The sequence below is a fragment of the Solanum dulcamara genome, chromosome 8 (assembly GCF_947179165.1).
Source record: "Solanum dulcamara chromosome 8, daSolDulc1.2, whole genome shotgun sequence".
Classification (NCBI taxonomy): domain Eukaryota; kingdom Viridiplantae; phylum Streptophyta; class Magnoliopsida; order Solanales; family Solanaceae; genus Solanum; species Solanum dulcamara.
In genome coordinates this window covers 67,036,367-67,060,768 of record NC_077244.1, presented here as the reverse complement: position 1 = coordinate 67,060,768, position 24,402 = coordinate 67,036,367, and the positions used below count along the sequence as shown (strand labels likewise).

Below are 24,402 nucleotides of genomic sequence, written 5' to 3'. Positions count from 1 at the left end.
TTTCAATCCAATTCTATAAAGACGTTCCTAATCTTGATGCCACTTAACATGTCAACTCTCATATTTTCTGAATTTCAAAACTAGGGTTAAACCTTAATTAAATTAAATAATCACTTTAAAACTTGAGCCTTTCGTAACGCTTTCGAACGATCAAAATCTGTTCAAATATATAATCTTCATAAGAATACAAATCCAATGACACCCATATAGCTATATTTATTTTCGGATAAAAAATTGGATCAAAAAGTCATCCTGAGTCATTGAAGTCAAATCTAAAATTTTCTTTCCGATTATATTCACTCATGATAAAATAAACTCACATGTCAAATTTCAGCTAAAACGGATCGTTATTCGACCTCCAAATCAAGATTTTATGTGAAGAACACTAAGGTCATATTTTCCTATTTCAGCATTATTTCTCCACCAATATACCCTAAAAATATGTTCATAATCACATAAAAATTCTTTTCCCCTTTCTTTTCTTTCTTCCTCCGTATTTTTTTTCTTCTAGTTTCTGCGTTCTTTCGCGTTTTCTCGTTACATCTGATGCTTAATGCCATCAGATTTATATATATATAATTTTATTTTTTCTTTTTCTTTTATTATTATTTATTTTCTTCTTTTTCTTTCCTACTCAATTATGTATCAAAATTAATAAACCCTACCCTTTTTCTTTAATAATTGGTATAGAGTGTTAAATAAATTATCAACTTAGCCTACTAATTAAATTAGTTATTTAAATTTATCCCTCAACTAAATAACTATGGTTATCGAAAAATAAATACTCATAAAAAAAATACGGGATGAGTCTTTTATAAAATAAAAAGCTCTATTTCTCAAAACGACATAATGGATCGTTACAGGGTATTTGTGTATTATGCTCGTAGTTTCTTGTTCTTCGATTTAGAATGTTACGTAATGCTTTCCTCACTATTTTCCATGGCTTCTTCACTTATATTTTATGTGTCCAAAACTGCTTTGGAATGTTCTCTTTCCAATCTTTTCTTTATTTGAGCTGAGGGTCTATCAGAACAATCTCTTTACTTTCACAAGGCAAGGATAAGGTTTGCATACATGCTACCCTTCACAGACCGCACTCATGGAATTATAATGAATTTGTTGTTGCTGTAAATGTGACACTTTTTATTGTTGCAGACTTGCCGTTCAATTTTATCATTTTTCTTTCTAAATGGAAATGCATATCAAGACTCTAATGAATACGATTTTAAGGAAGATGATGTAACAAAGCAGCTATTTTACAGAATAACTAGACAAATATACCATAGTAGAAACATGCACTAGTTCTCTTACACGGGCAAAATTTCTTAGACAAGATTTCCCTCCAAAACAAACCAATACAGAACATGATTACTTGGTTGTTTATTATGAAAGTGGTGTCTGAGTCAGTTATGCAGACAACTTGACTATTCGACCAGATACCCGTCACCTTCTACTAGCACAAAAGTGAATCACGTGTGGAGTCATCTGACCTTACATAGAACAAAGGGAAATAATTTAGAGAAATGATAACTTCCTTAATCACAAAATTATGAGTTCATCTATCACTTAGTTCTTTCAATCCAAATGAAGATAGTCGAGTATGATATTTTATTTTATTTTTTGACTCATGGGACCTGTCAATATGGATGTTAATGTCTTCCCTCTTTAACCAAGAAGTAATCTGGTATAAGGCCAACCAAATTGTAAGCAGATAGCACAATTCAATACCAAACTCTGTCGAATTCACCGTAAGAAACTGAAGGACAATACCTCTAGAAATCTTCTAGTCATATAAGATGGGCAGTATTTTACGATACAGAAATATTGAAGCACACAATATGAACAATGAAGCCTTTAAGAAAGGCAGCACTATAAGACCACTGAACTCTTTCTTTTTCCTTTTTTCCTTCAAGCATCTGGTTTCTGAAACCTAAGCTTAGATAAAACAATGACAAATATGGAAGAGGAATCACATGGAAAGAGCTTTCTTTGATACAATTCTACGGAAACTCAATTAGCCATATAGTTTATAAAGTACAAGGTACACCACATGTTCCTGATATATATTCAAGGACAACTGTGAAACTGATAAGGCAGAGGCCAAGTAACAATCTCATGACTAAGCCGTTACTAAATACATACAGCTTAAGACTCTTCAATGAAAATTTTCTGCATGAGCAAAGAAAGCTGACAACTAACCAAGGATTAACTAGGCAAAGAGCATTTTTTCTGAGAATGTCCCAACATATGGCAGCGACCACATTGAACGACTCTCTTTGGACGCTTGAAACTCTCTATGCGAAGAACCTTCTTTTTGGGCCTGCCTGGAGGACGTCGGGTTTTTGGTGGTCGAATTATAATATCAACATTTGTTCCCCCACCTTCCGTACCCTCACCAGCCCCATTCCACAGGCTCCTATCAGGAATTGGATATATCATCTGTGAATAGGTTTCACGATAACTGTGGACCGTGAAACAAGGCTCAGCAAATAACTGGACATTCTGCCCACAAGAGATAAGTGCAGCAGCAGCATGTGCACACGGCATACCGAAGAGCTGCCAACGGCGACATGAGCACACACGACTTCGTATGTCCACAATATTTGTCCTCTCAGTTGATACAATCTCAAATTCAATTTCATTTGCTCGTAGAACTTTATAGCAGCGAGCATCAGCAATTGCTTCTGAAATCCTCTTTTCAGCAGATGGCACAAGTATTGACGTCCACCTCATGCCCATGTTTCGGCGATCATTAGACCATGATGTTACTTGTTGGCGGATGTGCTCCATCATCTGCACAACAGGAAGTTCATGACATTCCAGTGCCCAATTATACAACACTTCTGTGATTCCCAAGGAAAAATGACCATATCGTAATCCTTCAAAGTATGCAACAGCCCAATGTGGCGGATTGAAATGGTGAAACCATTGTAGCACATCTTGTGAGATATCTACCATCTCGGAGACTTTGCTCTCAAATTCAGCTGTGGTTAGTGCATACACTGCATTCCAAAAAATGTTCACTAATTTCGAGTTCTTAAATGTATCTCGAAAATTCTCACTGATATAACGCAGGCAATAACCATGAAATGCATTTGGAAAATGAGTCTCAACTGCCTCAACCATACCAGCTGATCTCTCAGAAAGTATAGTAAGTCTTGGCATACTGTCCGTATTTACACCCAGTAGTTTGCGGAGCTCCGACATAAACCACATCCAGTTCTCATCACTTTCCACATCGACAACAGCTATTGCCAAAGGAAACAACGTATCATTAGCATCAACAGCTGCAGCACAAAATAACATACCGAGGTACTTCCCTTTTAAATGCACTCTATCAAGTTCCAAAAGTGGCCGGCAAGCGTTTAAAAATCCATAAATTGCTGCACGATATGAGATAAACAGTCGCTGGAAACAATTCTCCTGTCCAGTGGCAATTGATGCAATGCTCCCTGGATTAGTCTTCCTTATCTGTTCACAATATGCAGGAAGAAGCTGATAACCTTCTTCAAAAGTTCCATGAAGAGCAGCCATGCTGCGCTCCTTTCCTCGCCATGCTTGCATATAAGACACTGCAACCCCATGCTGACTTCGAATATCCTGCAAAATCTCCTTTGGTTTATACTGAGGATTATCCCTCACCCGTGATTCAACTGATCTTGCAACCCAACCCACTGACGCTTGCTGATGGTGAAGGCTCTGAACCCCCTCACATGTATGTTCACCATGAAGAGTCCTTATCGTAAATGTAGGAACTCCTGGACATTTTGCCACATGAACACGCCACGGACAACCCTCTTTGGAGCACTTAGCTATGAATCTACTCCTATCTGATTTTACTATTCGAATTTCAAAATGCAATGATATTGCTATCTCTTTCAAAGTCCTTCTACAAGTATCAACATCCGGGAACTCTTGCCCAATTGCTAAAGGCTGGTCAATCAACACACCATTAGAATTGGGTACATCTGTAACCTGCTGACCATTTGAATCAAGTCCTGATCCTAATATCTCGCATACTGATTCCAATACTTGACCATTTGAATCAGGTCCTGATCCTAATATCTCATCTACTGATTCTAATACTTGATCCCCCATAACTCTAGACACATTTAAATAGCTTTCACCTTGTTGCTAAACCCAAACCATCACTCCTTTCACTTCAACCATATTTTTCAAATGGGTAACTGATAGCACTCCTAATGCAGTATCTACCAAATGAAAGAGGAAAAAGATCAAATGGGTATCATGCAAAACTCACCATTATAACTAGGATAAAAAAAACAATCAAAACATCAATTCAAATTCTAATGCTTGCATAGACACTAGTCATCTTTTTAAAAACCACACATTTCCAAACTATATATCCCATTGATAAATCAAAAATGCTGCTAAAAAGCTAAAATTGCACATTCCAGATTGGTCCACACATAGGTCAAACTCAAAAACAATATCACATAACACAAAAAATACAAAACAAACAACTATGACTCAATTCCAAACACAGTAATCCACAAAAAAAAATTAAAAAATTAAAAACTCAAGAAAAATAAAAGGGGTTGTATCTATACCTGAGATATACTGCTGCAGCTATGCAATTCTTGAAGAGGTCTAATTAGGACCCAAAAAAGATGGATACAGTTAAAGCTGAGCTAAGAACAGTATAAGAAGGTAAATTTGATAAATTTTGAGGGCAATTGGAAAACCCTAAAGTTGGAAAATGCAAAATCTTTCTCACAACGCCGAGAGTCGGAGAGAGAGGGGGTCAATTGGGGAATTATGGACAGGTGTATGTGACGTACAAACAACTATAGAGGAAATGACATTTATAGCCTTGAATCTGTTGGAATATATGGGATATTTTAGGTGTAAATAGATGTAAAAGGGTTGTGAAAATGGTCTACAAATTTGAAATCGGCTAAAACCGAGTTTTGAGGATAAATTTTTCTTTTATTACAATTTCTTAATATTAATATTAAGAGTTAAAGTATTAGTTTTGTTAAATTCTAATTAATGTCAAAATCTAAACCTTCTATAGTAGAAAATTTTGATCCTAGTATTGAGGTAGGACGGGTGTATTCAGCAAGATAATTGAAAAGTATGATAAAAATTACGAAGAAGCTTGATCAACAGACTTGTCTTCTTACAATTAATCATGCATGCTTTGTCTATAATTTATCTGCACATTTAACATATTTTGTACCATGTCCTTCAATAAATTTTGAGACTTCTCAAAAGAAGAAGGAAGGGCATGTACTTAATCGAAAATAGCTAATTAATGTTGAAATTTTTAACGTAACCAAAATAACCAACCATTTTGGAAACAAGCAAAATTCGCGTGATCTAATCCTAATTAGCAGAATGACCGTGGTGCAATGCATAGTAAAAATGCTGAAAGTTTTAATGTAATCGAAATAACTAACTTTTGTGCCAATTTAGAAATAATGAAAACTCGCGTGATCTGATCCTAGTCAGCAGAATGACGTGGTGCGATGCATAGCAAAAATGTTAAAATTCAAATGTAATCGAAATAACCAACTTTTGCGCCAATTTAGAAATAAGCAAAACTCGCGTGATCAGATCCTAGTTAGCAAAATATATGTGGTGCGATGCATAGTAGAAAAGTTAAAATTCAAATGTAACCGAAATAACCAACTTTTGCGCCAATTTAGAAATAAGCAAAACTCGCGTGATATGATCCTAGTCAGCAGAAAGACATGGTGCGATGCATAGTAAAAATGTTAAAATTCAAATGTAATCGAAATAACCAACTTTTGCGCCAATTTAGAAATAAGAAAAATCCGCGTGATCTAATCCTAGTTAGCAGAATGACGTAGTGTGATGCATAATAGTCATGCTAAAATTCAAATATAACCGAAATAAAGTTGTATTAGGACTGTGGCAAGGGAAGTGTTGGAAGTCTCGACTGATAGTCGTAGTCGGCATCGAGGAGACTGGTGGTGGAACGAAGAAGTGCAAGAAAAGGTGGAAGCAAAGAAGATGGCGTACGCAAAGTTGATAGAAAGCACAGATGAGGTGGAGAAGTGGACGAATATGGAACTTTATAAAATAGCGAAAAAGGAGGCGAAGTCGGCGGTTTCGATGGCAAAAACAACAGCTTTTGAACGCCTTTATGCTGAACTAGAAGAGAAAGGTGGGGATAGAAAATTTTTCAGGTTAGCCAGGGCGCGGGAGAGAAGGGCACGCGATGTGGACCAAGTGAAGTGCATTAAGGACAAGCATGGAAAAGTATTGGTAGACGAGACCCTCATTAAACAGAGATGGCAGTCCTAGTTCCATAAACTCTTGAATGAGGAAGGGGACAGAGACTTTGTGTTGGGAAATTTAGAACATACAGGGAGGCGTCGCAATTTTGGGTATTGTAGGAGTATTAAGGTCGAGGAGGTTAAGAGTGTCGTTCGTAGGATGCGCTGGGGAAGAGCAACCGTACCTGACGAGATTCCTGGAGAATTTTGGAAGAGCACGAGCTCGGTAGGTTTGGAGTGGTTGACTAGGTTATTTAATGTCATCTTTAAAACGGCAACGATGCCCGAAGAATGGAGGTCGAGCGTAATGATCCCTCTATACAAAAACAAAGGGGATATCCAGAGTTGCAACAACTATAGAGGTATTAAGCTACTAAGCCATACTATGAAACTGTGGGAAAGAGTGGTAGAGATGAGGGTGAGGAGAGACGTGTCTATTTCAGAGAACCAGTTTGGATTTATGCCGGAACGCTCAACTACAGAAGCCATCCATCTTATGAGGAGACTGGTGGAGCAGCATAGGGAGAGGAAGAGGGACTTGCATATGGTATTCATCGACCTAGAAAAGGCTTATGATAAAGTCCCAAGAGAAATACTATGGACATGTTTGGAGACTAAAGGTGTACCTGTGACATACATTAGGGTGATCAAGGACATGTACGAGGGAGCCAAAACCAGGGTAAGGACAGTAGGAGGGGACTCAGAGCACTTTCCAGTGGTGATAGGGTTGCATCAAGGATCAGCTCTTAGTCCTTTTTTATTTGCCTTAATGATAGATGGATTGACGCGACAAATTCAAGATGCGGTGCGATGGTGTATGCTTTTCGCGGATGACATAGTCCTGATCGATGAGACTCGCCGCGGAGTTAACGGTAAGCTGGAGGATTGGAGACATACCTTGGAGTCTAAAGGGTTTAAGTTGAGTAGGACAAAGACAGAGTACTTAGAGTGCAAGTTCAGTGAGACACCTCAGGAGGTTGGCGTTGAAGTTAGGCTTGGTGCTCAAGCCATCCAAAAGAGAAGTAGTTGCAAGTATCTTGGGTCTATCATGCAAGGCAGCGGGGAGATTGACGATGATGTCACACATCGTATTGGGGTAGGGTGGATGAAATGGAGGCTCGCTTCCGGAGTGCTGTGTGACAAGAATGTGCCACTAAAACTTAAGGGCAAGTTCTACAAAGTGGTGGTTAGTCCGGCTATGCTGTATGGGGCGGAGTGTTGGCCAGTTAAGACTTCTCACATTCAAAAGATGAAAGTTGCTGAGATGAGAATGCTGAGATGGATGTGTGGGCACACCAGGAGCGACAGGATTAGAAATGAGGCTATTTGGGACAAGGTAGGAGTGGCCTCGGTGGAAGACAAGATGCGGGAAATGCGACTGAGATGGTATGGACATGTGAAGAGGAGAGACACAGATGCCCCAGTGCGGAGGTGTGAGAGGCTGGCCATGGATGGTTACAGAAGAGGTAGGGGTAGGCCAAAAAAGTATTGGGGAGAGGTAATTAGACAGGACATGGCACAGTTACAGCTTACGGAGGACATGACCTTACATAGGAGGGTGTGGAGGACCCACATTATGGTAGAATGCTAGTTCATAGTCTCGTTATTCTTCTCTATTCATAGGCGTAGTAGTGCATTACGATCTCTTGCGCTGTGAATTCTGATTTCTGTTATTTATGTTATTATTTATTACTTTCTATGCTTTGATTACTCTATTGAACCTGTGACGCTATCATTATTTATTTAATCATTATTTATTATTTGTATTTATTTATTTGTATTTATTTGTTATCTATTCGTTATTTGTTTGTTGTTTTTCTCATAAAGCTTTTAATTTTCTATTCTTATCTAACATTTTTTTTATGCATTTATGCTTTTACTGAGCCGAGGGTCTCCGGGAAACAACCGTCCTACCTTGGTAGGAGTAAGGTCTGCGTACATTCTACCCTCTCCAGACCCCATGTTGTGGGATTTCACTGGGTTGTTGTTGTTGTTGTTGTAATCATCTTTTGCGCCAATTTAAAAATAAGCAAAACTCGCGTGATCAGATCCTAGTTAGCAAAATATATGTGGTGCAATGCATAGTAGAAAAGTTAAAATTTAAATGTAACCGAATAACCAACTTTCGCACCAATTTAGAAATAAGAAAAATTCGCGTGATCTGATCCTAGTCAGCAGAATGACATAGTGTAATGCATAATAGTCATGCTAAAATTCAAATGTAACCAAAATAACTAACTTTCGCGCCAATTTAAAAATAAGCAAAACTCGCGTGATCTGATCCTAGTCAGCAGAATAATGTGGTGCGATGAGTAGTAGAAATGTTAAAATTCAAATGTAACCAAAATGACCAACTTTTGCACCAATTTAGAAATAAGCAAAACTCGTGTGATGTAATCCTAATCAGCAGAATGACGCGGTGCGATGTATAGTAGAAATGGTAAAATTCAAATGTAACCGATATAACCAACTTTCGCGCCAATTTATAAATAAGCAAAACTCATGTGATCTAATCCTAGTTAGCAGAATGATTTGGTGTGATGCATAGTAGGAATGTTAAAATTCAAATGTAACCAAAATAATCAACTTTTGCGCCAATTTATAAATAAGCAAAACTCGTGTGATCTTATCCTAGTTAACCGAATGATGTGATGCGATGCATAGTAGGAATGTTGAAATTCAAATGTAACCGAAATAACCAACTTTCGCGTCAATCCAGAAATAAGAGTAATTCGCATGATCAGATCCTAGTTAGCAAAATATATGTGGTGTGATGCATAATAGGAATGTTGAAATTCAAATGTAATCAAATAATCAACTTTCCAGCCTATTTGGACATAAGCAAAACTCGTATGATCTGATACTAGTTAGCAAAATGATGTGGTATGATACATAGTAAGAATGTTGAAATTCAAACGTAACCAAAATAATCAAATTTCCCGCCAAAGAAACAAGCAAAACTCGCATGATTTGATCCTAGTTAGAAGAATGTTGTAGTACGACGCATAATAGAAATGTTGAAATTCAAATGTAATCGAAATAATCAACTTTTCTGCCGGTTTAAATAAAAAGTAAAACTCGTCATATCTGATCATAATCAATGGAATAACATAGTGTCATGCATAGTAGGCTCCATATTAGCTAGTATGTGTATCAAAAACATTACCTATAGTTTAAGGACTATTTCCACGTTTATGCATAAAGGAGGCCACCTTATTTGCAGTATTAAATTCATCTTATTTTCACCCTATTATGATTCATTAAGCTCTATTTTATCTACACATTTTCGCTCTTACCTCAGTTCTACTTACTATTTCTATCAATGTCTTCAATCTTAGCTCGTTTGGAAGTTTATTTATAATCATCTATAAAATCTTTATGATTTTCAGTCTCTATTTTATTGTCTCTGGTTACAATTTATCTTATACTCACGTTGCTAATACCACTTTATGTAATTATTGATTTTTTTAGTGTTTACTTTTGTAACTTATAATAATTCAAATAAGAAGATCGATTAGTGAAATACATCTAATTGTCAAAAAACAACTATTCATAGAAAGAAAGGAAAATTGACATACATATGTCTCTGTCTTTCGGGGTAAAAGATTGGCACAAAATAGACTTAATTTTCCTTACCAATATGTCTTAATATTGGTGACTTATAGCCCATATCAAATGAACCCTAAGGGCTCGTTTGGTTGGAGAATTAGTTATTTCGACATTAGTTATTCCAAAATTGTTATTTCACCTTCAATGTGGGATAAAAATAACACCACAGGGATAAGTTATCTTGAAATTTTATCTCAACCAAACATATTGAGAAAAAGTCATCCTAAAATTAATTCTGGAATTAGCTATCATCATATCTCATACCAAACGAGTCCTAAAATCCTAATTCAACAACTTTATGCACTCCTAACTTCTTCAGCCAACCATGACACATGTACAATGGCAGATTCATGATTTTTGATTCATATAAAAATACTACAAGTCACATAGTATAAGTACACAACTATTTGAACGCAATACTTTAAAAAGTTAATGAGAAAATTATGATTAATATTGCCATAATTAAACACCAAAAATAGCTAAACAAGGCAAGTGGTAGTGCTCATAAGAGAATGTAGTACAACCGCTAACTTATTTGGAGAATATTTGAGATTCAAAGAGTTGTTTAAACTCAAAGAATTGTCAAAAGTGTGTGAAAGTTGTAAACATATATCTTGTGGGCTACTTCCATATTCTGGCAAGTGTATAACATTGTATATCCAGAAATATATCTATGTATATCTCTACACATCCGTGTATGATATTGATATGTAACCATAACAATCTATGAAAGAGATATCTATGTATATCTCTACACATCCGTGTATGATATTGATATGTAACCAATACACGATATATTATGTGATATACATTATCGAAAAATTGTGTTAGACAGAGCTTTCCAGCGACTTATCATTTTTTCCCATTATAAAGGGCTCCCTTTAATATTTTATGGGTTATTGAGGGGTTGTTGGAGAAGAAATCTGGGTAGAGTGAGAAAAATGTGAAGAAAGAGGTAAAATTATTGGAATTACATTTTATCAGTTTAGAGTTTAGAGTTGTATATAAATGTCAAATTCTCTCAAAATATTTAGGGTATTTTACTTAAATCTCATAGTGAAAAAGTTCAATTACAATTTATTTCGACTTTTTTGGTAATTACCCGAATTTCCTATTTTTTTCCAGATTTCTGATACATACGAATGACGCTGATACATCGCGATTTGATACATAAGTTCTTTTCATGATACATCGCTAGTTGATATAAACCAAACATTGTAAAAGCAATAAAACTTATGAATCAACTTATAACACCTAATATATCATGAACAAAACAAAAATAATAGTAAAACTTATGTTTTACTGATACATTTTGTGTTTGGTTTGTATCAACTAGCGATGTATCATGAAAATGACTTATGTATCAAATTGCGATGTATCAGCATCATTCCTATATATCAGAAGAGGGATTTTTTAAATTTTTACAAATGGTAGAGAATAATTGAAAATATAGGAATATAAGGTATGTAATTTGATAATTTTTTAAAATATTTAAGGGTAAATGGGTATATATCAAATGGGTCTGTCATTTGTTGGGCTAAAGCCCAAAAAGGAATATTCGATCCTTTTTCATTAATGAGAAAAGAAAACACCAAAATTCTGAATCACAAAAAGATGAGAGAAATAACAAATATTATGATATTGTCATGTTTTTTTCAATGACATTTGTTTTTCTTTTTTATTATTATTTTGATTTGCTATACTTGAGTCAATGGTCTTTCGAAAATAGTCTCTCTATCTTTACGAGTTAGAGGTAAAATCTGCGTACATTATATCCTCTCAAACCCCATTATTTAATGAAATTGCATTGAATACAGATGTTGTTGCTGTAAATATTATGATACTATTAAGTACTAGTACTATATTATAGAAGTAAAAACAAACATGAAATTTTAACTTGCTGGGAAATTAATACAAATTTAAATATCTGAGGTGCATATTTGCCCTTTCACTTTTAAGAGTGACCCAAGTTGCCTCCAACCATACAAATCATTAAACAATCATAGACAAGATCTTAGTATATCATTCCATAATAAACCCTTGGCCAGCTAAGGTCATTAGAAAAGACAAAGCCTCCCATTAAGGATAAATTAATCAAATGTTTTTGTTAGGTTTCTTTTATGATCTTTTCTAAACTTTTCTCTTTTGAACTTTTGTCGTTCTTGCCATTTTTAATTCAATAATTCAATTAATTTGTTACGATCTTTTATCTCCTATTTATGTGTAAAAAACAAATTTTTAAATACAAGATTTTTTTATCCCCATAAAATTATAGAAAACAGCCTCGATCGCACTTAAGATAGATCTGAAAATTATGAAAAGTTAGGAAGGGGGGAGGGGTCGTCTAAGTCCCACTCGCTCCAGAAAAAAAATATATTAGTAAGTGATTTTTTTTTTTAATTTATTGAAATTTTAACGAATAAATTATTGAATACTTATATTAATGTGAGAATGTGAAATAATTAGAATGCGCGCAAAGTAGCCTCGTGCGCCACAGTCAACAAAAAGGAAAGCATTATAGGAAAACAACAAAAAGGGTCGTTTCTAAATCTTTTCAAGTTATAGTTTGTGAATTTTGTAAAAGTAATAATTATCAAACTACACTATAGACCAATAAAAAAAAAAGGCCACAAATATTATTTCTTTTTTTCTTTGTTTCTTCTTCTTTTTCTCTTTTGGGTTATCATAGGTCCAGTCACTTCACTAGATTAAAAAATAAATTGGTGTTGTTTAACCAAATGTGGTCTCCTACCACCATTTAACAAAACTACAAAATTTAAAGAGGGGCCAATTAAGGTATCATTGAAAAGCCATTACATCCCTATGAAAAGTAATAGGAGTAGTGTTTGTTTTTTTTTAGAAAAAGATTGTTTATACTAGTGTAAATTGGTCTTCCTTTAATTCAAATTATAATCCAATTAAAGCGTGAGATAAAGTCTTGCTTCTCCTCCTACCCTTTAATTTTGAGTAACGCCTCGAGAAAGAATTGGATTTTGTTAGATAATGTGGGTTGATAATTAATAAAGATTGATTTTTCAGTAAGATACATAACGTATATATTGTTAATATTTAATATAACTTTATTAGATCTAGATTCGTTTCAAATAACGTATTCTAGTCAACTGAAAGGATTTTTGAACAATTTAGAGATTATTTGGATTCTATTAGTAATGAGGATTCGAAATATCATAGATTGATTATTAATCAAAGAGAAAGAGATTCAAGAATGAAAAGAAATGTCAGTTCTTTGGGATATCCGTAGTCTTTTCTTTCATTAAAACCCTAAACCCACCAATCAATATAATTGAGTAAAAATTCATATGGCATAATTTACCTTATGGATTAATGTCTTATTCAGTCATCATCCTTGGCGAAGTTATTTTCCAGCTAAATTGTTTTTCTTATGTGAAGTCAATGAAGGTTATTAAAAGCAGAAAAAAAGGTCATTGAAGGGTAGACTATTAAGCTAAATTAATCATAAGGTCATTGAAGGGCAGACTATTAAGCTAAATTAATCATTCTATTGATAATGATCTATCCTATATATGTTTGGTATATTATATATATAAAGTTTTTTTGAAACTAATAATGACAAAAACAATATATTATATATGTACAAATATAAACAGTATTGAAATTGGTCTATTGTATGCTGCATTTAAGTTTTGAGAAAGAATACGGAGTACTTATATAGTATTTAATTAATACAAACACCAATGGCACGATGCATTAAAAATATGAGTATAAATTAAATGATACGGTGATATTAAATGAAATCAATTCTAAGCTCTTAATATAAATAAATACTCTACCTAATTAATAACTCATTTCAAAACAAAACTTAAAAATAAAACACAAAAAACCGGTGATGTTCTGAAAAAATAAGTTAATTAATATTACGACAGAGTTTCAGTTTACGAAGCAAAACAAAGGATATAACTATATTTTAATTAAATTTAAAAAAAATTATCATAACGGCTTTTGTAAAGACATGCTATTTTCTTAACTTAAATTATTTTTGCCAGAAGCCGAAAAATATATCAGAAATAACCTTTTTATCTTCTAAGATAGAATAAAATTTACGTATGCTTTTTTTCCCTTAAATTTCACTTATAAAATTATACTAAATATATTATTATGGTTGCTTTTGTTATTTTTGTAGAAGTTTTAAAATAATACTAGTATAGACTAGTGTGAGTAGGTTTCCCATAGAGACAAAAGAAAGTGAAATTTCTTAGTGCATTTATGAGTATCTTTGAAGGGCCCATATATTGTTATTGCAATGTCAAATATTAATATTTTTGAAAATGATAATCCTACCAAATGCCACCACAAAAGTCAAAAGAAACAAGTAGTACAATGCTTTATACAGGCTCCATTCTATTCTATTATTGAGGCATTAGGTGTTTCATATTTATTTAAAAAGGAGGTCCTTTTTTTAATTTCAATACAGTAATATTCTGATTATATATAAATGTTCTTAAACAAAATTCTTATTTCAATACAATAAATATCGACATTTATTTCAACATTACTAATGTCAGTATATTTATAGGAGAAATTTTACAACAGGAGTTCATATGATGATTACATAATGCAAGGCATTAAATTAAGAAAGAAGCCACACGTGACATATGATTTAAAGTTTAATATTTTCTCTGTTTCAAAATAATTATTCTAAAATAGTTGTTAATTTAAATAATCAAGAGAAAATTAATTATATTATTTTAACTTTACCGTTAACATTAATTATTCTAGTATTAAGAGGCACATAAATAGATAAAGATCAAAGAATTAAATATATTAGACAAATAACGCTTCTAATTAATGTTTTATTAAGAATTGTGCAAAACCTTATCATGACAACTAAAATGGGACGAAGAGAGTATATATTACTCCCTTCATTCCATATTAAGTGAATTTGTGAGGCAATGCACATATTAAGAAAAACATTCAAAGATATAATTTGAACCATACTTTCCACTATTGTCTTTTGTAAAATCATAAATATAACTTTGCAAGTAGTGTGATTTATCTCCTAGAAAATATAAATTTTCAATAAATGAAAGAGCAAATACGAAAAAAGCTCCAAACATTTATCTTGAACTATGAACAATTCAATTATTTTGAACAATGAAAAGCCTCTAAAAATTCACTTTAATGTGTATGGGAATGGAAGCTTCAACTTTGACCCTATGACGTTTTATATTATTTGACCCATACTAATTTGATATATACAATTTTTAATAAAAAATTTATTAGAAGTGTATTTTATTAAACTAATGTTATTCACGATATATTGGAACTCTAAATTTCATTATTATTATATTACTTTATGTAGTTATTAAATATATTAAGGCTAAAAAGAAAAAATATAATAAATTTTCTAAATTGAACAAATAAAAGTAAATATTTATTTTTAGTATAGGGGTTAAGTAATATAAAATGAAAGGAGTATTAATTTAGTAGATTTTTTAGGAATCACATAGTGTAGAGGCTTAATTACCATTTTTTCCTACCCTTTTTCAATTTACAGAAATCTCTTAAAAATATGATAATTCGGATAGATTAATTCAGTAATCCAGATACATTAATTAGGGTTTTATGTATCAGTGGGTAATATTTAAAGTATGATACATTGAACATAGAGATAATTTATGAATCAGAATTAATATATCCGGACGAAAAAAAAAGATTTTTAAAACTTTTTGAAATGGATGGGAGTAATGGAAAATATGGTAAATAAAAAGTGTAATTAAGTATTTTTTCCATTAATTTATATTTCATTGAGATCTGAATTCATAACCACTCAATATGATATACTCATATTGTTAGGTGTTTGCCGGATTTTTTTTAATCATAATTGAATTTTCTTTTTAATAAATAAAACCACAAAATTTTCATATATGACTAGTCATTTCTCTAATTTGGTACTACCTCCATTTCATATTAGACGGACACTTTCAACTTTACATGGTGATTAAGAAATTATTAAAACGTTGGAAGACTTTACCATTTTGCCCTTTGTTTGTATCAATGCAATATACATAGAGTATAGAAATAGTTAGTATTGAGAATTGTTTACATTCAAAAAGCCATATTAATTGTAGGGGTAAAATAGAAAAAAATTTAATTAATTCTATCTTGATTTAATAAGTGATCAAGTAATACGAGACAAATATTTTTAGTAAGATGTTCATCTAATATGAGACGGAAGTAGTAGCATTTTCAATGTAGTTCTAGGAACTTTAAGAGTTTTGTTTAGGAAGAGAATTTGTGAGACATGTACAAGTGATACGTTATCACTTGTCTGACACTCTTGTTATTTCGAGTGAATCATGTGAGGTTATTTCTTTCGATATTATGTACTTTCTTTTATATAGTGAATTGTTCATTTCCGCTTGTGGATCAGGTCGATTATTGATCGAACCACGTTAAATTAGTGTCTCTTTTAATGTATTTCTCATTTGTCTTCCTATTCATAATCTTCTAAAGCTTGCTTTACTAGCTTCTTCTATATATGACACTTGATTATTTTGATCATATAACACATCTAAGCTGTATTAGAAGGATTTGACATTTTAGATTAAAAAAGTATTCGTTATAAATAGCTATATGGGTCTCCTGATAGGTCTTGATTTAATTATGAATAGTGTGTGACACTAGCCAAAATGCATTAAACATTGTGCTTTTCTTCTATAAATACATACTGGTCCATTTTAACATTAAAGAAAAAGCAATTAAATCCATGTCGATCTTAGTGGTTTTTGTCGTACTTTCTTTAATCTTTTGCATAAATACTAAATATTTTAAAGTAAGTTTCTAATATTATATAGCATGCATTTTCATCTAATTATTTTTTGGTAATAAACTGTGGAATCATTTCCATTCTTAATTAATACAGTCTTATCTTGTGAAATTTGTGGCTGTCCTAATCAATAATATTCATTTTCCAGCCCTTTCACATCTGCCTTTCATTAATCTGGATTTACGGGTCGTAGGCTCTGTATGCTCTCCTCTTTAGACTCAAAATTAGAAGATTATAAAAGTTGCTTATAGTAAATGAATGAGATATTTAATTTTCCCCACTTAGAAATATAATAAGATATATAGCTCAAATTTCAAAACTAGCTAGCTCATGAGTGACATTAATTGTCCTAAATTATATAAGGAGATCATTTTACCTGAAAAAGTTTATTATATGGAATTCAACGTGCTCTGCATGTTTAGAAATTAGAATAGGTTCTAAATTAACCCCAAAATTAATTTATTGAGTGAGAATTATCTAAATCATATAAAGAGATTATCCCATCTCTAAAGAATTGATGTACTCAACAAAACTCTCCCGCACATAATTAGACATTTGAAGCGTGTGGATTGACAATATAAAATGGATGCTCAATATTAAGTAAATAATTTATCGAGATGAGTTCGATTCTCATATACCACGACAAGAAATGAATATTGTACCTAATTCAACCAAACAGTTAACTTAATCAGATGAAAATTATATATCCAAGATCGTATTAATTGACCATCCCACCCTAAAGTGCTGATGTGGAACTCAACAAAACAACACAAGTGTTATGGGAGCAATTAATTTTGTGTTTATATGATCTCCTATGATCAGTAAGATATATCAAATTCTAAGTTTATTTTATCTTATGCTAACTTTTAATTAGTTAGAGGAAGTTTCTCCTCAAGTTGTTGTATTTATCATTATTTTTACTGATGTTAATGTGTGAAAACTATCATTGTTACTGTTGCTTATTTCGCATTAGACACACATTAGTCTATAATTACTCGTAACATACAAAAATTAATTGTAAGTATACTTTATCTAAGTTAAATCTCATAAGTTGTAATAAATTATTTTATACCAATGAGTTTTTTAATCATTAAGTACATAATCAACATTAAGTTCCTTACTAAACCTTTAAATGGTTGTTTAATTAACTGCAAAAGATGATGAACGCCATCGATATCGACAAGTTATTATTTCTACGACCATTAATAAGTATGAAAATAAAATTGAAAATTAAATACTGTCGACATGAATTATTATTTTTGTAAGGATAAATTGTATAACACCACAAATAAAAAGGAAAGCCACGGACTCTTATTTGACCAACTATTCAACGATAACAACACATCAATATCATGACAAACTGTCCAGTCGAGTATTATTTTTTTTGAATAATTTCTTTGATCGAATTAGCATCCAACTGATATTGACAACTTTTGATGTGAATTTCATGGTTTTATATAATATAAAATGTTTATTTATCAATAAATAAATATTTATTATTTTAGAGAGTATTTTACAGTATGTGTCATAAGAAAGAAAGAAAATATTTGAATTAAGAATTTTAAAAGTTTAAATCTAGGAAACTAAAAAGTGTAGTATTTGCATATTTATTATTTAAATCGAGGAAAGCTAAACGAATTTAGTGAAATTTAATATTTCTAATTGTATTCATGTATATAGAATATGAAGAGATTTTATGTTAACTATAAAAGGAAAAAGCTAGATGTTTAAAAATCATAATTCAAGTATAATGTCTTTTCATCATTTGAAAGGCGTACAAAAATCATCTTTAACCAATAAAATAAGAAACGCAATATGTGAGCATAAGAAAGAGAATCCAACTATTAGCATAAAAGATTTGCAAGAATGGGTGAAACAAAAGTTTGATTTGACTATTAGTCAATCAACAATATCGCACACTCTCAAAAGATCGGCAGAGTATTTGTCAAATGAGATGAAAAATAGCGATGCCAAGAGGCATAAACCGGCAAAATACCCTGATTTAGAGAAAGTTTTGTATGGTTTCTTCAAATGCAAGAGAAGGTGAACATGTCAGGGAAAATTATCCAAGAAAAAGCAAAAGATCTTTTCCTGAAAATGTATGGTGAAAATAATCCAGAATTCAGCTTCTCTTCTGGTTGGTTAGAATGTTTCAAGTCAAGATACGGAATCAAGTCTTACAGACGTTTTGGTGAAAGTGGTTCAGTTATCATGGAGAACATTGAAAACGAATTGCCTAGCATACGATCAAAACTAAATTAGTTTGAATTGAAGGATATTTATAATATGGATGAAACTGAACTATTTTACCGATCGGAAGCTGATCATTCATTTGCTACCAAGCAGCTTGAAGGTCGCAAAAAAGACAAAGAGAGAATTACTCTTGTTCTCTGTTGCAATGGTGATCGATCTGACAAAGTACCATTGTTAATTATTGATAAGATTGCAAATCTTAGATGCTTTTAAAATGTGAACATGAACAATCTTAATTGCATGTATAGATCAAACAACAAAGCTTGGATGACTGGCTTGCTTTTCCAAAAATATGTTGGCTGGTTTAATAAGAGAATGAATGGCAAGAAGGTTTTGTTAATAGTAGACAATTGCCCAGCTCATCCAAAGATAGTTGAAGGTCTAAGAAATGTAGAGTTGTTTTTCTTACCTCCTAACACAATGTCTAAGATTCAACTATGTGATGTTGGGATTATTCGAGCATTCATAGCTCATTATCGTCGTCGTCTTTATTTCAGCATCCTACAAGGCCTTGAGGTTGAAGCACCAAATACTGAAAAAATCAATATTTTGAATGTTATTAATTTTGCTAACTTGGCTTAGAATTTTGATGTGAAAGAAATAACAATTGCAAATTGTATTCGGCATTACAAGATCCGGTCGGAAGAAAATAATGTTTCCGAACCACAAGTTGGTGAATTAGATGAAGCTATCCAAGAAGTTGGTGAATTAGATAAAGGTATCCAAGAATTAAATGATGTCATCTCTAATTTAGCCTACAGAAATATGATGGATGTTGAACATCTTTTGAACTATCCTAACAAGAATGATACAGTTATGGAATCACCTACAGAGGAAGAGATTATTCAATCTATAATGAATAATGATGATGAGAATGATCTTGAACAAGATGATAGTAGAATTATCCCACATGTATCGCCAAAGGAGGCATTTCAAGCAATGACTACATTGTCAAACTATTTGGTACAACACGAACAAAATATTCCAAAAATTGTGTTCGCTCTTCAAAAAGTTAAGGATGAGATTAATTTTGATTTTGGTGGGAAGAAAAAACAATCAACTATAGAATCATATTTTAAAAAGAAATAGTTATTAGTCTAGTATTATTGACTGATTAAATATATAAAAATTCTTGATGTATTCTAGTAATTATTACTTTATATTTTTTTCGGGCCTTTAATACTTTATTTTTAATTATTATCTAATACATTTAACGAGAATATTACTTTAATATAACTGGCCCAAATCAAAATCGGAGAAAAATATTCATTTAACGAAATTATTACTTTAATATAACTGACCCAAATCAAAATCGGTGAAAAATATTCATTTAGCGAAATTATTACTTTATCGAGGTTTTACTGTACGTTATAAGGTTTTGCTGAACAACCATGCATTATTTTTCTTCCTACCATGCCCTATCATTACCGTGCTTATATTTATTTGATGATATGATATGTGTTATCATGTTAGTTAAGCTAATATCTTTGACTGAACTTTTAATTAGATATAAAAGAAAAAAAAGAACTTCAAGTTAGTAAACTTACGTTTTCTTTTTTCCCTTTTCAGGTGAAGAGAAATTTATAGAGTATGTTTGTTACTGAATTTGGCTGTTACCTAACTAGCTGATTAATTATAATTGTTAATATAGATTTTAGTAAGTAGAAATAATTATTAAAACTAATAGACTACAAGACACTGGACCAAAGAGCATTTTCACTAAGATGGTCAAACAGCCAATCAAAATCGAGCAGCTCAACTATATTATAACTTACTAATAAAAGTAATAATTCTTTTGTGGTTTGCAATTTAATTAGAAATTATTCTAATGTTCGATTAATATTAGTATATTACCTACTAATAATATTTTAGCTTGCGCCTACGTACTTTATTCTATTTATATAAAGGAAGATTTGAAGTAAGCAACCAAATTCTCTTTTAATTAATACTAATTAACACTACTTTAACTATCAATTCCTATATAATTTTTACAATTATTTGCTAAACAACTTAATTTCCTTCAAAACCAATCAGTTGAGTTTGTTTTTCGATGAAAACGACACAGCACAAACTGAATTTATTAAGTAGGGGAATCAACCTTCTCTAGCTAATGCTATTTCTAAATTAATATTCTTCTATATTGAGTGAAATATGTGTATATTTATGAAAAAGAAAGAAAAGATTAGTTTAATTAATTAGACTGACGTCATTGATTTGGGAAAGTATTAGAAGCAATTAATGGAAATTAATTCGGGTAGAGTTTTGATATTATTAATGACAAATTAAGAAAACTAAGTTAAAACATTATTAGCTGATGTACGATTTATGGAACATTCTTGGCAAATCTTGTATTATCAAAATAGGATGGAGATATGCCAAATATATAAATGAATTAAGTCTTACCGTGTATTCCGACAATATTAATTACTTGTGGACAGTGTAATTATAAATAGTATCAGAGTCACTCTTCGTATAATACAAAGCGTCGTTCCTTGCACCTTTCTCTATGAGGACATTGTGTTCTTTGTCAAAAAAACTTTTAGTGAATTTTACATCGACAGTAATTTTTGGACCTTAATAAATTCATATTTTAAAAATATAATTAGAAAAATCACACCACATATATAATAAGAGTTGATATTATAATTTTTAAATGTAGTTTTAAATACTTACTACTTATAACATTTTAATTACAGATTTTAATAGATTTGTATTAAATTATAAAATATTTAATTTTAATCTATATTAATTGATTATTAAATCTCATCATAATTAATAAGAGAGAGAAAATGGGTGTGTCTTGCTTTTATAATTATCAATTACTAGAATTAAGAGATATTATTAACTTACACACATTTTTCAACTCCCACTTTTCTCTTACTGAAATTTTTTTCTTTCTCTTTCTCCATTATTTTTCACCATCTTTCAAAGAAAACACACATCGCACATATTCATATTCACAATTAGTAGCCCATCTATCTTGGTGCATAAAAAAATCTTTATAGTATGCATAAAATTAAAAAATTCTTCTTACACCTTGAAAGAGTCATAGATTTGTCAAAGATGAATGTCACTCCAGTGAACAAGAATCACACCCCAAGGAAAGAAGAAAAAAGAAATAATGATAAAGAAAAGCTCAATTTTTTAAAACTAGAAGAGGCAAAAAAAGAAGGGCAAGATGGCGGCATCTCCTTCGTCTGAGTATTCGAAATCTGATTCCGATTTTGTTCATCAAAAACCACACAAATATGATAAAGTGTTCTTAAGCGAGAGTATTCAAAAGCCATAAAAAAAGATCTGATGCAACATTGAAAGATGATTAAAAAATTCTCAAATAAAAAAAGGTCAAATATGTTGTGAAGGTATTTTTAATAAATTAATGTTTTAAAACATATTTCTTTTAATTTTTTATGCATACTATGTGAATGAATATTTTTTTTTGTATGTATATTACAATTTTTGAATCCCTAGTTGATGTGCACGTGGATTCTGAAAAATGAAATAACCAATGTTTAATACAAATTATACTCATTGTAATTATAGTTTTTTCAGCATTAATTATTTTGAATGTTAATGATATGAAAATAGCATTAAATTGATATATTTTGTGTATGTATGAACTTTTTACAGTTGACATTGAATATACTTGGGTTTATTATTGGCATGAATTTGGTGTATACTAAGATGTCACTTGAACTTCTTAATGTATATATAGAGTGTGTTTGTAGGTAGTATAGTTGTCATTGTATTGACTGTGAATTCTGTGTTGGCATGAAGTTGATATTATTTTGACATACTTTGTGTTTGTAGTTGAAATAAAATTGATATGAATTTAGTATAAACTATGTGTTATGTAAATGGATGTCAAATTGTTAGTGGGGCCCACTTAAAGTGGGCTAGTTGCCCACTTATTATTCCATTCATTTTATGGCTATATAATAGCCTTCTCAATGTAAGAATTGAGATACTTACAGACATACGAAAACAAATTCTTTCTCTTCATCAGTTTCTTCTTCTTTCTCAATTACTCTTACTCTCTTTCTTTATTAATTGTCAAGTTAGTATATTTATAACACGTTATCAGCACGAGGCTCCGGCTAATTTTCAAGGTAACAAAAGTGGTAAGAGTTTTATTTAATTTTCTTTTCATAAAATGACAAATATTTCAAAAATTGAATTTGTTGCTTTGGATATCTCTGGAAAAGATTACTCCTCATGGGCACTAGATGCCGAAATTCATCTTGAATCGATGGGTCTGGCAGACACCATCAAAGATGATAACACGGCATCTAGTCAAGACCGTGCAAAAGCTATGATTTTCCTCCGCCACCATCTTGACGAGGGTCTTAAATTACAATATCTTACATTAAAAGATCCGTTGAAATTGTGGAAAAATTTAAAAGAAAGGTATGACCACCTGAAGTTGGTCATGCTTCCACAAGCACGTTATGACTGGTTAAATTTGAGACTGATGGACTTTAAAAATATAACTGAATATAATTCTGCTTTATTTAGAATTATAGCTCAGTTAACTTTATGCGGAGATGAAATCACGGAACAAGATAAACTTGAAAAAACATACTCCACATTTCCACCGGCGAATATGCTCCTGCAGCAGCAATATCGCGAAAAAGGCTTTAAAAAATATTCTGAATTACTCTCTCACCTTCTTATTGCTGAAAGACATAATGAACTATTAATGAAAAATCATGATAGTCGGCCAGTTGGTTCTTTGCCACTCCCTGAAGTGAATCAGGCAAATTCTAACCAACGAGAAAGAGGCCATGGCCCCAGTCGTGGTCGTGGTCGTGGTCGTAGTCAAAGAAGAAATTTTAATCATGATGCTCGGTTGGCACCGAGAAATAACCAGCAATATAAAAGGCAGGGTAAAAATCCAGAAGCTTTACCGAAGAATAATTCAGAAACAATATGTCATAGATGTGGAGGTGTGGGGCACTGGTCGCGGATTTGCCGGTCATCAAAACGCTTGGTTCAGCTATATCAGGCATCGTTAAAGAGGGCAGACAATAATCCAGAGACAAATTTTATCTCTGAGGACAATATTGAGCCCATGCATTTGGATGTAGCTGATTTCTTTAATTTTTCAGAAGTAAATATAAATGTTGATAAGCCCGATAATATTTAAACAATTCTCTTTGTTGTTGTATGTATTAAATATTATGTTTGTATTTTTCTAGATCCATGTAATAAAATAAAATTTTGTATAATAAATTATGTATTAATTATAATATTTACTTTCTTTCTTTGTGAAGAAAATATGGAAATGCCTCAAATCTTGTTTGGATCAATGATAAATCACGAGGATATTTGTGTAATTGATAGTGGAACAACCCATGCTATATTTAAATACGAGAAATATTTTTCCAATTTACTTAGAAGAAAAGCTAATGTTACTACAATTTCTGGTAATTCAAAAATGATAGAAGGCTCCGGAAGAGCTACTAT

At 31.9% G+C, this 24,402-nt stretch overlaps 2 protein-coding genes across 4 annotated transcripts; one reads left to right on the top strand and one right to left on the bottom strand.

The window, feature by feature from the left end:
• Positions 1–1,240: 1,240 nt before the first annotated feature.
• Positions 1,241–4,772, bottom strand: LOC129900955 (uncharacterized). 3 transcript variants are annotated; one of them, XM_055976046.1, is made up of 3 exons: positions 4,572–4,772; positions 2,200–4,211; positions 1,241–1,490 (listed from the first exon to the last, which is right to left on the bottom strand). In XM_055976046.1, exon 2 carries the CDS (start codon positions 4,096–4,098, stop codon positions 2,206–2,208), a length of 1,893 nt encoding a protein of 630 aa, XP_055832021.1. In that variant the 5' UTR covers positions 4,099–4,211; positions 4,572–4,772; the 3' UTR covers positions 1,241–1,490; positions 2,200–2,205. The 3 variants fall into 3 exon arrangements, with proteins under 3 accessions (XP_055832021.1, XP_055832020.1, XP_055832019.1); XM_055976045.1 differs by having other exon boundaries at positions 1,241–1,485; XM_055976044.1 differs by lacking the exon at positions 1,241–1,490 and having other exon boundaries at positions 1,970–4,211.
• Positions 4,773–18,969: 14,197 nt separating this feature from the next.
• Positions 18,970–20,523, top strand: LOC129900090 (uncharacterized). The gene is made up of 3 exons (XM_055975053.1): positions 18,970–19,101; positions 19,519–19,899; positions 20,506–20,523. The coding sequence occupies exons 1-3, from the start codon at positions 18,970–18,972 to the stop codon at positions 20,521–20,523; spliced, it is 531 nt and encodes a 176-aa protein (XP_055831028.1).
• Positions 20,524–24,402: the final 3,879 nt, after the last annotated feature.

Coding starts and splice junctions, on each gene's coding strand:
- LOC129900955 (XM_055976046.1), bottom strand. CDS start 4,098: ATGGGGGATCAAGTATTAGAATCAGTAGATGAGATATTAGGATCAGGA.
- LOC129900090 (XM_055975053.1), top strand. CDS start 18,970: ATGGATGAAACTGAACTATTTTACCGATCGGAAGCTGATCATTCATTT. Junction 19,102..19,518: donor ATGGTGATCGATCTGACAAA/GTACCATTGTTA, acceptor AACTTGGCTTAG/AATTTTGATGTGAAAGAAAT.